The 15896-nt window shown below is 57.9% G+C and overlaps 2 protein-coding genes across 5 annotated transcripts; both read right to left on the bottom strand.

Moving 5' to 3' along the window:
* Positions 1 to 29: 29 nt before the first annotated feature.
* LOC100223273 (multidrug and toxin extrusion protein 2) lies at positions 30 to 6353 on the bottom strand. Of its 3 annotated transcripts, none has more exons than XM_072937265.1 (18): positions 6065 to 6353; positions 5340 to 5489; positions 5165 to 5266; positions 4929 to 4997; positions 4473 to 4621; positions 4342 to 4384; positions 4205 to 4249; positions 3766 to 3863; positions 3517 to 3614; positions 2917 to 3030; positions 2774 to 2841; positions 2409 to 2517; positions 2199 to 2274; positions 2051 to 2120; positions 1624 to 1756; positions 1257 to 1351; positions 825 to 969; positions 30 to 547 (listed from the first exon to the last, which is right to left on the bottom strand). In XM_072937265.1, exons 2-18 carry the CDS (start codon positions 5481 to 5483, stop codon positions 336 to 338), a joined length of 1770 nt encoding a protein of 589 aa, XP_072793366.1. In that variant the 5' UTR covers positions 5484 to 5489; positions 6065 to 6353; the 3' UTR covers positions 30 to 335. The 3 variants fall into 3 exon arrangements, with proteins under 3 accessions (XP_072793366.1, XP_072793368.1, XP_072793367.1); XM_072937267.1 differs by lacking the exon at positions 6065 to 6353 and adding an exon at positions 5749 to 5871; XM_072937266.1 differs by lacking the exon at positions 6065 to 6353 and adding an exon at positions 5665 to 5788.
* A 170-nt stretch (positions 6354 to 6523) lies between these two features.
* Positions 6524 to 15349, bottom strand: LOC100220385 (multidrug and toxin extrusion protein 2). Of its 2 annotated transcripts, XM_012568668.5 has the most exons (17): positions 15205 to 15349; positions 13360 to 13461; positions 12859 to 12927; positions 12407 to 12555; positions 12220 to 12262; positions 11615 to 11659; positions 11153 to 11250; positions 10849 to 10946; positions 10445 to 10558; positions 10190 to 10257; positions 9805 to 9913; positions 9353 to 9428; positions 9001 to 9070; positions 8349 to 8481; positions 7987 to 8081; positions 7684 to 7765; positions 6524 to 7404 (listed from the first exon to the last, which is right to left on the bottom strand). In XM_012568668.5, the coding sequence occupies exons 1-17, from the start codon at positions 15298 to 15300 to the stop codon at positions 7160 to 7162; spliced, it is 1692 nt and encodes a 563-aa protein (XP_012424122.5). In that variant the 5' UTR covers positions 15301 to 15349; the 3' UTR covers positions 6524 to 7159. The 2 variants fall into 2 exon arrangements, with proteins under 2 accessions (XP_012424122.5, XP_072793365.1); XM_072937264.1 differs by lacking the exon at positions 12859 to 12927.
* Positions 15350 to 15896: the final 547 nt, after the last annotated feature.

Genomic DNA, 15896 nt, shown 5'->3' with positions numbered 1-15896 from the left:
TCCACCCCAAGGAGCCAGTCCCACTCCAGCTGGGTTTATTCTTTATTGGGCATTTGTCATGGAGCAGCACGGGGAGCTGGGCTGTGCTCAGCTCCAGTGGGTGTTGGCAGCGTGGGCTGGGGGGTCCTCCACACACTCAGCGTGTCAGGCAGCTCAGAGCAGCATTTTGGGTGCCAGAACAGCCTGGGGGACCAACCAAAATCTGCACAAACGCTGCTGAACACTGACAGAGGCCCTTTGGCTCAATCTTCTCGCTGGCTTGTCCGTGCTTGGTACTCCTGTCCCTCAGGAAAGGCTTTCACCCAAAAACAAGTCCCCAGAGTCCTTGGTGCGAGTCAGTCTGTGCTAAAAATCAGCTTCACGGCGATGCCGAGGGCCAGCGCGGCCACGGCTGCGGCCACGGCCAGCCCACGCCGGAGGAGCAGCTGCTTGGTGACCACGGGGGTGGCCGGAGGGGTGGTGGCCTCTCGTAGCTCCAGGTGGTACGTGGGTCCCTCCGTCTTGGTGATGCCCGTGAGCACGACATCGTTCTGCACTTCTAATCCCGCTGCGAGGAGAACGGGCCTTGAGGGGTTTGGGGGGGACTGGGTGGTTTCTGAGGAGGGTTTTGTCACAGGGCTGAAGCAGTGAAGATCTCAACCAGGTCCTGCCCCCAGAGGTCCCTCTGCCAACCTCTGTCCCCCTCCCGAGCCCACACTTGTAATTGCTGCTCTCCCAGCAGCTGAGGGTGTCACCAGCATGATGCTCTCCCCCATTTTGTGGGCTCGTTTTTGAACCTTTCAGGACCCTTCCTGCACCAAACCCTCCCCTGCATGGTGCCGTACCGACAGAGCCCAGCACCGCCCTGGCAGGGAGGTACGTGTGGGGCTGGGGGGCTGGTCCCACATCCAGGTCCTTGCAGGAGGCTTCAGGGCCCAGGCTTGGTGGCTCTGGTGCTGGCAGCTGTGTCACTCCTGCGCGGCGCTGAGCCTGGCGAGGGAACGTGCTGGTTTTATGGGGAATTGTCACCTGGCAAAGCTGGGCTGCCTCTCCTGGGGCTCCCCAGAGCTGTTGAGGCACAAGGTGATGCTCAGGGCTGGGGTAGCCTGGGTCACCCTGTCTGCTCTGGGCTTTGTGTCCCCGGATGAGGCGCAGGGAGAAACCTTGAGGGGACTGAGTGTTTGTGCAGGAGGACACAGGGATGTCATGGGAGAGCTGGGTTTTGCTCCTGTCTCATGCCAGCAGGGCACTGAGGACATTCCCAGTGCCTGGATTACCTCCTTGGCTGCCTTCTCCCAGTCCAGGCGGGAGATGTAGGTGAGGAAGGAGGTGCAGATGATGAAAACACAGACGAGCATCGCGACCCACAGGCCTGCAGAGGGCACACAGCGTCAGCCAGAGCCAACCCAGCATCCCAGGACAGCAGGTCCAGAAAGGGAATGTCACCCAGGTCAGTGGGGACACGGGGTGCTCATGGGTGCCTGCTTTGGGGTTACTTTTCCTCGGTAAAAGCTCCCAGCAGCTGCAGGAGCCATCCCAGCCCACCCCAGTGTGTTCAGACAGGTCAGCAGGGGGACAGAGCCAGGCATGAGGGTTGTGGTGAGCCCCCAGGGGTTTGGGGGTGCAGTGCCCAGGGGTCAGTACCTATGACGCCGATCCTGGCCACAAAGAGCAGCACAGCTGCCAGGGGCATGCCCACACCGTAGTAACTCACGGCGTTGATGATGGCACCAAATTTCTGCTTCCCAACGCCTCTGAGCACCCCACTGCAGGCGCCCTGCCAGGAGAGGGAGAGGGGCTGGGGCAGGGAGCAGCACCTTGGCCCAGTCCAGGAGATGACCCAGCTCCCTGCCTCTGCCCAGTATTTCTGTGTCCCTGCCCAGTCCTGTGGGTCAGAATCCTTTTATGCGCTCCATGTTTTCTAAGGGATGATCCCAGGGGTTCTGCAGGGTCCTGGTGTGGGCACTGGTGCTCAGCTGCAGCCTGAGGGACCCTCGACTGCCTGATCCACCATGCTGCTGCTGAGCACTAGGATTCCCCCTGGGAAATAGCAGCATGCCCTGGGACTTACAGTCATGGCTTCAAACAAGTGGAAGACAATGTAGGTAGGCATGACCCACGCCACCAAGTCAACGATTTCCCTGGGGATGGAAGAAAGCCAAGGATCACTTTTGGGAACAGACATCCACACAGCGAGGCCAGGAGCTGAGGGCACTCACTTCTCCGTGGTGAAGACATATCCCAGCACATTCCTTGTGGCAGCTAAAATGGACCCCACAATTACGGAGAACACCCCTGAAAACACAGCACAGAGCTGAGCCCAGCCTGGCTGGAGAGCAGGGTGAGAAGAGGCAGGCAGAGGACTGCAAACACTCCCTGCTCCATGGGAAGGAGGCCAGGAGGAGGTTTCCAGGCTGTTGTGGACTGACCTGTGCAGATCAGGCTGGTGCTGGAGGATCTCTTGGCCGCCTCGATGTTGCCGGCGCCCAGCGCGTTGCCCACCTGCACACTGGCAGCTGTGCCCAGCCCCAGGGGGATCTGCAAGCACAGGGCTCACGTGTGTCTGACAATGGAGCTGTCACAGTGATGGGGGGATGCCCACCCAGCAGAGAGCAGGATGGAGCTCAGGATTGGATTTAAAGCATCTCCATAAGGAGGGGTAGGCAGGAGCAGGGAGACACTCCAGTGCAGAGGGGGAAGGAAGCTGGGGGTTTGCTGGAGCAGTTTTTGCTGTGTGCCTGTCTCAGGACAGCCCCCATGGAGCCCTGGTGTGCAGTGGTAACCCAGCCCTTACCATGAAAGCCACAACAGACACCTCATAGATGATGGACTGGACAGAGAGCTCGACAACGCTCAGCAGGCCTGTGGGACAGGAGGGGTCAGTGCTGGCTGTGGGTCAAGCCTGGCCGTGTCCTGGCAGCTCCTCTCTCTACTGACCTATCAAGAAACTCCCAATCTCGTAGGTCCACCACTCGATGCACATCATCAGCATGCTGGGGATAGCCAGGGAGGTGAAGCTGTCCCACTCCAGCAGGCACTCTCTGGACCAGCCTGTTGAGAGGAGAAAGGACACCTGAGGGATGACCAGACTGGCCATGTGGTACATCCTGCACAGCACCCGGGGCAGCTGGAGGGGCCATTCTTGTTCTCAGAGCCAGCACTGCACAGGATCTCCATCAGCTCAATGTCCACCTACAGCACAGAGCAGCACAACCCTCAGCCCATCCCTCCCAGATCAGTGTCCAAGAACAACCTCCTGCTTACATCTGTGCTCGTCCAGCTTTGAGGCTGAACCTTGCAAGGCCTCAGCAGAAAGTTTCATTTCTGCAGAATTAATGTTTAGTGCTGATGACACAGTTCTGCCAGTGCTGGTGCGTGACGAGCGCCGCTGAAGCAGCACTGAGGCACCCGGGGGTGGGTTAATATTTCACCATCAGGATGAGCAGAATTCCTCTTCTATCAAGAAAACCTGACAGAAGTTTTATGGACATTTCTGGGTGAAGCAGGAAACACAGAGAGCAGGGGAGATGCCCTTACCTCCCCAGGTATTCACGTGGAGTTTCCTGCCTATGATGTACAGGAACAAGAAAATGGTTTGTGAATACTGAGCGATGGTGTTGGCCCAGCCAGAGCCCCTGCAGAGGAAGTGAGAAATGTCATTGGCATCCTGCTTATGCCTCCCTCAGGCTGGAAAAAGACATCCTGCTGTACCCCTGTGAGCTCAGTGTTCCCCTGCCATTGCCAGGTGCCCTGTTTTCCTCTCCAGGGGGCACAGGTGCCACTCACATGATGCCCAGGTGGAACACGTAGAGGAGGAGGTAGTTTCCAGCCACATTGACCAGGTTGCCGATGACCCCACTCAGCACCAGCGGCCACATGATCATCTGCAAAGAGGAGATGAGAGGGTCTTCCCAAAGGTTTTGGTAGGGAGGTGTGAAGGTCCCCACAGCCCCACCCTCAGTGCCTTTCCCAGAAAAAAAACCCCAGATTTCCAGTGATGTCTCCTGCTTGGAAAATGAGTGTAATGGGTGTAAATCCCCGATGTGGGGAAGTATGAAGGGAGGGGGATGGATACAGCTGGCTGTGGAATGGGGTGATCTACAGGGTCAGAGCTGTTTTGGGGCACCTGGGCTCCTTGTCACTGGGAACAGTGAGCATGGAAACTCTGGATGCACTGTGGAAGGGAGCCCTGAGCCAGGGTGGGTGTGAGGACTTTGGGACTTACCTGGTTCTGCAGGTATCTTGTCTCCAGGTTATACAGAAAAACCACCTGCAAAGGAAATTTTGGATGAGCTGAGCCAGTGCTGAGCTGTAGGACAGGGACAGCCTGTCTCTGTGTGCAGGTGGCATCAGGGCACTCACCGGGAGGGCAGGGAGAAACGCGTTCACGTAGTGCTGGGTCAGCCTGGGGGCACACAGAGGGGTCAGGGAGGGCCATGGGCACCCTCCTCTCAGCCCCTCCACAGCGGGGAGGGATGTGGGGACCACCCAACCTGGAGACCTCAGCATCCTGCTGCATGAGCAGCATCAGCTGCTCGACGTTGATGAGGAGGGCGCAGCAAGGGAAGCAGCAGAGGAGGATGATGATGGTGGCCCGCTGCAGGATCACCCCCACACGCAGCAGGTTCTTGCTGCCATAGGTCTGCAAGGTGAGAGGGCAGAGCTGAAATCAGCTGGTGCTGGGGGAAAAGGGGCCCTGAAGAGTGTGGGGCAGCTCTGATCACCCTGAAAACCTCCTGGGAAGGATTTGGAGGATGAATCGGAAGGATTTGGAGGACGAATCGGAAGGATTTGGAGGACAAATCTCCTCGTTAAGGGATTGTTACCTGGGGATAAGCTTCCCCAGCTCGCAGGAGCAGCCAGGGCTCCGTGTGGTGCCTGGGCATCATCAGCCAATGCTGGAAACCCCCACCCCATGTCCTCAGGACAAGCCAGCATGCCTTACCCACCTGTGATATCAAGGTGTCACACGCTGAAGTCAAACCATAGCCTACAGAGATGGCAGTGACGTTTATAACCTTTTATAAAAAAGCAAAGAGTGAAGGTGAGCATTTAAGACTTTCAGGAAGGGAGAGGGGATGAAAGGAAAAGTGGGAGTGTGAAATCTCCTCTGTCCTTTCCCCCTGCCATGTCTCATCCCCGTGTCAGCAGGGAGGGAGCTGGTGCCAGCCCCGGGAATGCTTACAGCGATGGCCAGCGTGACAGAGGCCAGCTCAACCTTGCCCAGGTGGCCACAGAAGATGGAGCTGACAAGGTGGATCAGGAAGATCAGCAGCTGGATCAGGATCTAAGCACGGAGGAGAGCTGAAGGTTAGGGATGGAGGTGAGCAGGGGTGGCTGTGCCGGAGAATCTCTCTTACCAGCGGCCCCGCCAGCACCAGCAGCTGCCTCACGTCCTCCCAGAAGTTTTCGGGAATCCAGCGGCGTTTCTTCTGGCATCTCCCGGGTGCGAGGTCGCCTTGGCTGGCGAAGCCATTCTCCTCGGGGGAGTTCTCCGGCTTCATGCTGCCCTGCCGGGGGAGTGGAACGAGCCCCTTCCTCCGCGCTCTGTTAAACCGCTCCGGGGCGAGCAATGTGTAACCACGGCGGGCTGAACTTCAGCCGGGGCCGGAGCTCCCCGCGCTGGGCTGGCCGGGGCGGCGTGGGCAGCGTGGGCACGGAAAGCGCAGCCAGCGGAGATCCTACCGCAGCAAAGGAGCCCTGTACGAGGCACTGGCTGCCTGTCCCAAGCCAGATTTTGGGGCTGAGCCGTCCTACGGAGTCTCCTACCTCTGCCCACCGCGGCTCCAGGGGCTGCGGGCTGTGTGCGGGGCAGGCTGCGGGCTGTGTGCGGGGCTGGGTGTCGCTCACTCCCACCGCAGTGGCCAAGACAAGCCGGCCCCTCGGCTCCTGCTGGCCCTGGCACAGCCCCACCGGGTCGGGTTTCGCTGGCAGAGCTCCCCCAGCCCGAGCGCAGCGTCCTTGGCCGGGAGGGGAGGGGAGATGCTGCCAGCGCACACCCCACCTGCATGGAGCGGGCTGGGATAACTCGTGGGACAGAGTGGGACACGTCCCTGCCCTCCCCTCACTGCCATCCCAAACCTACCTGCAGGATCTGCCTGCCACGTCCTCCCGCTGGTGTTGGGGATGGTGGCGCTTTCAAGGTTGGTGTGGTAATTTTTTATTCACAGGCCGCCAGCACCAGGAGAGCTGGGGGGTGACAGGGAGGTGCCACACATCTGTAGGAGGTACTGACTGCCCAGCTGACATGTCACAGTCCCTCAGGTGCAGGTGAGAGCCCGGGATAGGGACTCGGTGCTGGGCTGTCTGCATTGTGACATAGGGCAGTTCTGTGATGGCTCTGTAGGGTCAGACAACACAACCTCTCTCTTCCACAGTGCTCAACAACCGTGACAGCAACAAATCTTGCTTTTGTACCCAAGGGGAAGAGTGGTAACACGGTGTCTGGAGTCAGCCCCAAACCTCGGGGCCAGGACCAGCCCTACAATCCTTCAGTCCTGCCAATGACCAGGGTCACGTTCACACCATATCAAACAGCCGAACATTTACTCAGAAAACTTTATTGTATCAAAATCCCACCTTACAAAAGTGCAAAGAGTTGCTTTAGGCCCTGTGCCCGCCCTGCAGAGGGAGAGCAGGGTCAGGGCCAGCAGCCAGCACCCAACAGCAGAGTCAGACATCTTCCAGCAAAATCCATTTTGTTCCACAGCTGCTGCAAGTGGCATTTGCCACCCCAAGATGCTGCTACAGGCTGGTGTGAGAGGAAACTTGCTGTGGGAAACGGATGCTGGTACAGGCTGGCGTGTGAGGAAACTTGCTGTGGGAAGCAGGAGCCTCTGCCATGAGCAAATGACACGATCCAATGTCCCCAGAGAGGACAGCAGCACCAGGACCCTGTCTCCTTCTGGGGTCAGCCCCAGGATACACTCCCACCTCTCACAAGTGCCATCCCAGTGAGATGGCAGCTCACTGCCAGCTCTCAAGCCTTTTTTTTCCCCAGGTGCCACATCCTCACCCCCTTCAAGAACTCTGCTGTGGGATAAAACATAGTGAGCTAACCAGAAACCGCGCAAAGGGACTTTTTGTAAGGCACTGCGGGGGAATTCCTTCCCCACCCCATCCTCTGGGACATTGCCCCGTGCCCTCCTGCTCGGTGCACAGCTCCCCAGCGTCCCTGGCTTTAGCCATTGCCAGTCAGGAGCCGGACCAGGATTCCCACCAGCAGGACAGCGATGGCAGCGGCAGCAGCCAGCACACGGCGCAGGATCACGGCCCTCCATGGCACAGGGGGAAGGACAGGGACAACAGCAGGTTCCTCCTGCGTGCTGAGCTCGGGCTCAGGCTGCCTCTCACCCATCACCATGCTCTCGGGCAGGACCGTGGTGTCCCCGGTGTCCCCGGTGTCCGTGTCGAGGGAGGCGTAACCTGTGGGACACACAGTGCTGCAGGGAGGCTGCACAAGCACCCGTGACAGTCCTCAGTGTCCTTTCCCAAGGTTTGGGGACACACAGCTGCAAGCTGTATCGTGTACCCTGTTGCTCAGTGCAGGAGAAGTGCCACTGGCCCGGGGCCAGCAGCGGGCACTGTGCTCCATCCAGCCATTTGAGCCTCCAGGACAGACGTGGCTGCCACAGTTGGGAAGGAAAGGAAGGGGTTGGGTGGAGAATTTGGGCTCCCTGCCTGGTGTCAGGCCCAGCTGCATACCCACAGCAGATGTTTTGTTAGCAGCTGTGCCACTGGAGTTCACGTCTTCCACTTGTTCTTTCGTTCCAGCTCGGACTTGAGCCTAAAAACACAGGGAAGAGCTGCTCTTCTCAGGGCAAGGCTGTCCTGCCCAGCCCAAAAAAACCTCCACTCTCCCAAGACAAGCATTCTCAGTACCAAATTGCTACAGGAGGACAGACCCCAGTTCACTTCTGCCACCTCCCAGAGGGCTGTAGTGTTGTACTGAAACACGAGTTAACTCAGCACCTTTCAAGATCTACCAGAGAAAAGCACAATTCTCACCTCCTCTGCAGCTTTCCTCCAATCCATTCTGAGGACAAAAGCCAGGAAGGAAAGGGCTTGCACGGAGATGCAAATGATCATCCCAACCCACAGACCTGCAGCAGTGGGAAGTTACTTCAGGGAGGGCTTGAGGAAAACCTACCTTTGCCAGTCCCTGCCAGGATGCCCAAGGACTTCAGCCCAAGAACTTTGAAAGAAACAGCTCTTGGGGAAGCTGGGAGTAAGCCTGGATTTAGTGGCACCAACCCAGTGGCTGTGTGCAATCCAGCCCCAGTGAGGCAAAGGAAGATCCGGGCACGAGTTCCAGGGCTGAGCCTTTGCTGAACACAGCTCATGGCACTCCAGCTGGAGGGCACACGTACCCAACACCCCCATCTTGGCTGCAAACATCAGGGAGATGCCGATGGGGAAGCCGATGGTGTAGTATCCGACGGCGTTGGCCATGGCGCCCAACTTCTGCCTGCCCGTGCCCCGCAGCACCCCGCCACATGTCGCCTGAGGAGAGCGGGCACAGGGGTCACTTGGGCCATGGCACAGCCCTGGGGACAGGGAGACCCACAGCACCGTCCCACCACGCCAAGAGGGAGCACAGTCACGTTCTGGAGACGCGGCGTGGGGCTGGTCCCGCTCCAGCTGCCAGCATGGACACCAAGCAGATCTCCCCATGGTGCCCAGGTGCCTCCTCCAGGGCATGACAGGAGGAAACAGGCCAGAATTACTTTCTGTTGAGTATCCCAGTGTGCTGGGAGAAGCTGGTATCTCTGTAGACCCAGCTGCTCACTTTGATAAACCAGTAAAGAGCTGGAGCTTTGGCCAGGGGAAAAGAGGAAAAGCTGGGGTGCCTGCAGCATTGCCAAGGGGCAGCCACAAGCACAGAGGACACTGAGGTGTTACAGGTGACACAAGCAGCTGCTCTGACAGTTTCTGGATCATTTCCACAGGCCCAGAGTGGCTTCAGGCAGCTCTGCACCCCAAGCTGCAGAGAGGAGTCACTCCACGTGCTGCAATACTCACGGCTGTGGCATCCAGCAGGTGGAAGGGACCAAAGATGAGCATCACTTTGGACACCAAGCTGACAATCTCCCTGTTGGGAAGATGGATGGACTGATCAGGGGACTGGTTCTCACATACTTTCCTCAATCAACCACAAAGGCTGATGCCAGTTGCTGCTCCCAGCCTGCTACCATGCTGCTGTCCCAGTGCTAGAAGCAGCTGTGCTGCCCAAAAACACTGGGAAATGGGGAGGAACCTTTGAGGAACGTTTGCCAGATAGGGGTCTATGAACTCTTATCTGTCAGCAGCTTCTGGGGTATAAATAACACCCTCCAAGAAGGCAATAATACTTAAAAGAAAGCAGTTAACCCACGTGTCATTGGTGAAGATGTATCCCACCACGTCCCTGAGGCTCCCCAGCAATGCTGCAACCACCACAGCGAAAACTCCTGAAAGAAAAAGGAATAGTCAAATTCCTGCAAGGGCAGCACATCCTGCTCCTGACCCAGGCCCGGACCTCAGGGGCTCCATGTGGTGGGGACTGGACTCCACTGACCTCTAATGATACTGCAGCAGAGAACAAGTCTGTTTCCCTCTCCCTCTGGAGGGTGAGGGCAGAACACTAAGCTGCATTTTCAAGTATCAAAGCCTTTGCACCAGGCTCATAACAGAAAAGATGAGTCAGGATCTTGCCTGATCTTGCCTTGCCAAAGGGTTCAAACAAAGTGGGATGGGTTCCTGTGGGAGGTCCCTGACCTTGGGGGAGGGAAACTGAACCATTTGTTGATAATTGCCCTTTATCCTGCTCTGCAGGACTGCACTGACCTGTGCACAGCAGTGCAGTGATGCAGGAGGTCTTGGCTTGCTCCACATTCCCTGCTCCCAAGGCATTCCCCACTCTGACACTCGCAGCCACGCTGATGCCCAGGGGCACCTGAGAAGCAGGAGACAAGAGGGGTGAGTGCCAGCAGTGCCAGCAGTGCCAGCAGAGCCTGCAGAGACTTTCTTCTTCCCCAGTGGGGAATCGGGGACAAACTGGCATTGCTGCAGTGAAGGGATTTTCCATCTGCAGCACACCCTGGATGTGCAGGCTTGAGAGGCATCACCTGCCTGGCACCAACCCCTGCTTCCCACCTCAGCTCTGATCCACAGGGCCGCTGTTTTGGGGTTCCTCCCAGGCTGTTTAGGGTGTCACACCCCCAGCCCTTACCATGTACGCGACACAGGCGAGCTCGTAGATGACAGATTGTGCACCCAACTCCACCACACTGATCAGCCCTGGAAAAGATTTGTCACCTCCTTCACTGGCTGCAAAGGAGGCACCTGTCCCCATGGAATAGATGGGAACAGCTGCAATGTGCTGGAGACCCTGCAGGTGAGGAGGCTGCTGCTGGCAGGGGGGCTCTGGGGACACGCTCAAGCAGCAGCCACCAGGAACCAAAGGGAAAAGAGGATTTGGACTCACCAGCCAAGAAGCTCCCAATCTCAAAGGTCCACCACTCAATACACATCATGACCATGCCAGGCACTGCCAGCCAGATGAAGGAGCCCCAGTCCACGAGGCACTGCCTGCTCCAGCCTGACAGGAGGAGGTGGAGCAGAAGGAATTTGTGTTACCCCCTGCTGCCCTAAAGGGGAGCCACATCCACCCTCTGAGGACAATCCCCCTGCAGCTCACAGAACATCAGCCCAGGATTGCTGCTGGGCCATGAGCATTCAACAAGAACGTGTTTGGAGCTACAGTAAAGGCCTTGAGGACATGGCTACAGCATCTTCCCACTGTGAGGGGATGGCAATCCCTTTGTCACCATTGTGCTGGTGACAATGCCAAAGACACTGCTGTTCTGAAGGATTAAGATAGAACAGTACCTCCCCATGTCTTTACATGGATCTTCTTCCACCACATGAAAAGGACGAGGAGGATGACCTGGGTGTACTGAGAAACCATGTTGGCCCAGGCAGAGCCCCTGGGGAGAGACAGGCAGGTTACAAGTGACATCCTCAGCCACAGCAGAACAGACCCAAGGACACCCACAGCAGCCTTGCTGCAGGTATGGGACAGACCCCTCCAGCCTCAGCTTGGCAGACTGGGGTCTGGAGGGAGGGGGTGGCAGAAGGGGGCACCCCCTCATGCCCTGAGCAAAGCCCTGTCCCCAGCCCTGCTCACACTTACACCATGCCCAGCTTCAGAGCATAGAGCAGGAAGGCGTTCATGGCCACATTGAGGATGTTGGCTGCGATCCCTGTCACCACCTGAGGCATTATGATCTCCTGGAAGCCAAGGAGGAACTTTGGAATTTGCTTCCCCAAAGCACAGCCCAAGCCCCATCCAGTGAGCACAAGGGAGACCTCCAGCAATGCCAAGAAGGCAGCTCGTGTTCCAGGTGAGGCTGGGCTGTGTGAGACATGCAGGGGGTGACAAGCAGAGCTCAGGAGCTGCTACAACCCATAAAACACAGAGCTGGGAAGCAGGAAATGGAGGCAGGTAAGAGTGGTTCCCGTGAGCTCAGCCAGGGCTGGCTCATCTCCCATTCCCCAGCCCAGCTCTCCCTGGAACATGGTGAACTGAGATCTCCAAGCTTATCCATGTTCCCCACCTTTATCCATGGCCAGAAGCTGGCCAGTTATACAATACCTGACTCAGTAAATATCTTGTCAGCAGCTGGTACAGAAACGCCGCCTGTAAAAGTCAGAATTCAGCTCATCACCAGCCTGTGGCCACTGGACACTGACAGATCAACCTCCTTCCACTTCTTCCAAAACCCCTGTGCTCCAGCTGAAGCACTGCCAGCACCCAAACCCAAGAGTGACAGAAAGCACATCCCATTCCCTTTGGGAAGACAGCTCAGTCTCCAAATGGGAAATCTCCAGTGCTTCCTCATCAGCGTGGGAAAACCTGGAAAGCTCGGCAGGATAAACCTCCAGACCCTTATCCCACAGGGGTACTGCTCCCTGCCTCAGAGCCCAGCAGCTGTGAGTGTGGGAACAGCTCCAGCCTTTATCTCGGGGCTGAGTGAGCCTGGAGGCTCCAGTTCCAAAGTTCATCACAAGTTGTGTGGCCACAGCAAAGCCTTTGCACGGGAAGATGAGAGAGCCCCTGTTTGCCTGTGCACACCCTAAGGCACAAGGCCATTGTAAAACCCTAAAGCTGCCCTGTGAGGCACACAGCAAAGGCCTTCCCTCCTTTCCCTGGCGTTTCTAAGGTACACAGAGCTTCTAACAGCTTTAGCAGAGACTTACAGGAAGTGCTGGGATAAAGATCATCACGTAGAGCTGAGTTAACCTGGAAAGAGAATTGTTTCCCCAGTTAATGATCCAGCAAAGCAAGAGCCAAGCCAAACAGCGCTGCACTCGAGCTCCAGAGAGCCTTCATTGCAACACTCCATGGCAAATGCCTGATCCAGAAGGGCTGGATCTCCCCCCTGACCTGGACACCTCGGGGTCCTGTTGGATGAGCAGGAGGATCCTCTCGGTGTTGATGAAGAGGGCCCAGCAAGGGAAGCAGAAGAGCAGCAGGATGAGGATGCCCCGCTGCAGGATGGTGCCCACCTGCTTCAGGTTCTTGCTGCCATATGTCTGGGGCAGGAGAGAGGATCAAGGTGGGCATCACAGGGAGCCAAAGGGGCTGGGCAAATACTCAGAGCAACAACAGGACAACTAAATGCCTTTCCCATGCCTTGCAGCTGCAGATACCAGGCTGGGTGGGTGTAACTTGCAGATTGCAAATCCTTTGGCACCCAGGCAGGACCCAGGGCTCCTTGGGGAAGGAGCAGGCTCCAGGCAGAGTGTTCCCAACCCTGTTCTGCCTGGCAGCTGCACAGGAGGTGAGACACCACCAGCAAACCCCTGCAGGCACAGGAGAGGGGAGCTGCCACTGACCTGGCTCATCAGCGTGTCACACGCCGAGGCTAAGCCAGCCCCGATGGAGATGCCTGTCACGTTGATAACCTGGAGGAGAGACAGGGGAAGCTGGCCCACAGCACTGCTTCCCTCCCAGCTGGGTGGGGAGACAGTTCTGCTGCAAGTTCCTGGGAAGTTTTCCAGCCCTTCTCTATTTCTCAGAATAACAGGATCTCGTTAACCAAAGGATCTTCCAGCAAGGGGTGAAGATCTAAAGCACCACAAGCAACAGTGCTGCCCCTGGCTGCATGCCCAGGTCTGCTGGGTTCAGGGAGCTGGCCAGAGGCTCTCAGGTGCTGGCCCTGCACTGGCACAGGCATTGACTGCTCAGCTCCCCTCTCCTGCCTGTGCTCAGGGCAAAAAAAACCACAGGGCCCTCACATCTACATTCCTACAAGTCTGGGTTTTTTCGGTTCTTCATTTTTTGGTGACACATAATTCCTGTGTTTGAAATCCAAGGGGAATTGGAGCAATACGTACAGACACAGCCAGGGTCACAGCATCCAGCTCAGCTTTCCCCAGGTGGCCACAGAAGATGGAGCTGACCACGCTGATCAGGAACACCAGCAGCTGGGCAAAGAACTAGCATGAGAGGAGAAGGAGGTGGTGAGATGAGGACCTGTTAGGGCTTGTGGAACACCACCCCTCCTCCAGGAGATGCACTATGAACACTCAGGTTTCTATCCACACCTCGAGGCCAGGGCTCTGCTGAGGTCCTGGGAACTCCTCCCTGCTTGCCAACACTGCTGGGCAGGGGAGGCAGCTCCAGGACTTAAGCAGTAGCTTTGTCTTTCAAAGCCAACATCTACCTGCCCTGTGGTATTCTGGTGTTACACAGATAACCCCATTTAAGAGAGGCTTAAGGGCTTCACTAGAAATCCTCTTTTCCAGGATGAAGGCTGCGTAGAGAGGGGAAAACAAAACATCCCAGTGCTTTTCCACATTTGCGTGCATCTGTGGAAAACTATCCTCCAAAACCACAACATCCTCTCCTCCTGGAGAGACACCAAGGCCAGTCTGTGTGTTCCTTGCCAGCAGTGTGTAACAATGCTGCAGCAGAGATTGCACTGCACACCTCCTTTTCCCTTGGCAAGAGGATGTCTCCCTTACAGGCATCCAGGGCATGGAGTCATGGCACAGCTCGGAACAGATGGCAGGACTTGGGGACATTTATACCCACTGAGGGGTGGGCACAGCTGGAAGCCGAGCCCAGGAGCTGTTCACGCTCCTTTCCATGCAGCAGTTGGCAAGACAAGAGCCCAGTGCTGCTGGGAAACCAGCTCTGAGGGGTCAGAGGAAGAGCAGAACAATCCCTTCTCCTCTGCAGACCTGCCACTGCTGCCTGCCATGCAGTCCTGCTGCCAGGCCCAGGCATGTTCAACCCACTGCTGCGAGTAATCCCCACAGGAGGGGTCTGCACCTCCAGCACCATCCCAGCACAGTTTATCATGGAATGCTCATTAAACAGCAGCTGTAGTTTGGGTTGGAGCTGTCTGTGCACATGGAGGAGCAGGACAGGACAGCTGAGGGGACTGAGAGGGTTTGATGTGCTCATCTACAGAAACTGAAGCTAGTCCAGACTTCTTCTGCTGACTGAACACAGCAGGTCAGGGCTTTGATGTCAGGGACAGTGTCCCTGAGAAGTTTAACAGCTGGTACTTATTTACCAGATAAAAAGGGACGTTCACACACGAGTGACTAGACCAGGGCTGTGGCGCGTGGTTCCCCTTTGCGGAAGCCTCTGCAAAATGTCTGTGCCAGCTACCAAAGCTCCATTTCCCTCCAGAGGGTCCAGACAAATGGCAAAAGGCAGTATCCAATCCTGGATAGCCAGGCATAGGGCACCCAGAGCCCGCTAGAAGGGCCAGCTATGGACCTGGCACTGTGCAGAGTGCCACATGTCACCCAAGGCGTGAGTGGCAGCGGCAGGGCTCAGGGCTGGTTTCACAGAGCAGTTTAGCAGCTTTGTCCCCCTCCCCTAGCCCAGCACTCCTCCTCCACAGCCGTGCAGCTGCAGGGAAGCCGGGACCGCGCCTGGGGCAAGAATGATGATCCGGGCGGGCACGGAGAGCGGCGGAGCGACCGCGCTGTGGCCCCGGCACGGGCGGGAGGCACATCCCCGGTTCTAGAGCCGTGCCTGGAGGCTGCAGACAGCCGAAACCCGGCGGCACAGGACCGGCAGATACCGAAATCTCCCTCCTCGGCATCCCGGAGCGCGCTGCGCGGATGCGGGACAGCGTCCTGGGGACGCGCTCCGGGACAGCACCGTGTGTCCCCCGGGTGTCCCCCGTGTCCCTCCCCTCCTCAGCCCGCCCAGGGTCTCACCACGGGCCCCGCCAGCCGGGCCAGCTCCGAGCACTCGTGCCGTGCTCCCGCGGGCAGGAGGCGCCGGGCGCCCCGCAGGCACCGCGCTGCCGCCATCGCCGCCGGTACCGCCCGCTCCGCCCGTTTATGGGCACGGCCGGGCCGCCTCCGCCCCCGGGGCTGTGGGAGGGGCGGCTCGGCTCGGTATGGCTCGGTATGGCACGGTATGGCACGGCACGGGAGCGGGACCCGCCCGGCCGCGCTCCGGTATCCGCGGGAATGGGCAGCGCGCATCCCCCGCACACGCGTGTTGGTCTTTTGGGGGTGGGGGATCCCCTGTTGGTGTTGGAGGTTTGGGGGATCTGCCCAAACAGGATCCCCCCTGTTTGTTCAGCCGCTCCCGCTCATCGGCTCTGGGATGACACGCGTTGGTCAGGGGGTCACCAGAGGTCCGGAGACCCCCGGGTAGTGGTTATGGACTGGGGGAACTCCTTGTGAGAAGATGGTTTAGGACGCCCTAAGTGTTGTCTGTGAGGTGCAAAGGCAGGAATGGGACATCTGAGCAATGTCCCCTCTGCCATCAGCGTCATGGACACACTCAGAGCAGCGGCTGTGGGCAGCCGCCCCTTCTCCTCCATCCCCTCAGCACCGGGGGTGAGCAGGGCTTGTCACCTTGTCACGATTGTCACCCAGCAGCTCGGTGGCAGGGTGAG

The sequence above is a fragment of the Taeniopygia guttata genome, chromosome 19, assembly GCF_048771995.1.
Source record: "Taeniopygia guttata chromosome 19, bTaeGut7.mat, whole genome shotgun sequence".
In the NCBI taxonomy this organism is placed as follows: Eukaryota; Metazoa; Chordata; class Aves; order Passeriformes; family Estrildidae; genus Taeniopygia; species Taeniopygia guttata.
The sequence above is the reverse complement of the archived record's forward strand: the minus strand, read 5'-3'. Positions and strand labels throughout refer to the sequence as shown.

What these genes read in the sequence shown, in the direction of transcription:
- LOC100223273 (XM_072937265.1), bottom strand. Translation starts at nt 5,483, where the DNA reads ATGAAGCCGGAGAACTCCCCCGAGGAGAATGGCTTCGCCAGCCAAGGC. An exon ending in TGGTGCTGGCGGGGCCGCTG is followed by an intron (nt 5,267 to 5,339) that starts GTAAGAGAGATT and finishes CTCCGTGCTTAG; the next exon opens with ATCCTGATCCAGCTGCTGAT. An exon ending in GGGAGAAGGCAGCCAAGGAG is followed by an intron (nt 970 to 1,256) that starts GTAATCCAGGCA and finishes TTCCCTCGCCAG; the next exon opens with GCTCAGCGCCGCGCAGGAGT.
- LOC100220385 (XM_012568668.5), bottom strand. Translation starts at nt 15,300, where the DNA reads ATGGCGGCAGCGCGGTGCCTGCGGGGCGCCCGGCGCCTCCTGCCCGCG. An exon ending in CTGTGACCCTGGCTGTGTCT is followed by an intron (nt 12,928 to 13,359) that starts GTACGTATTGCT and finishes TCTCTCCTCCAG; the next exon opens with GTTATCAACGTGACAGGCAT. An exon ending in CAGGACCCCGAGGTGTCCAG is followed by an intron (nt 12,263 to 12,406) that starts GTCAGGGGGGAG and finishes TTCTCTTTCCAG; the next exon opens with GTTAACTCAGCTCTACGTGA.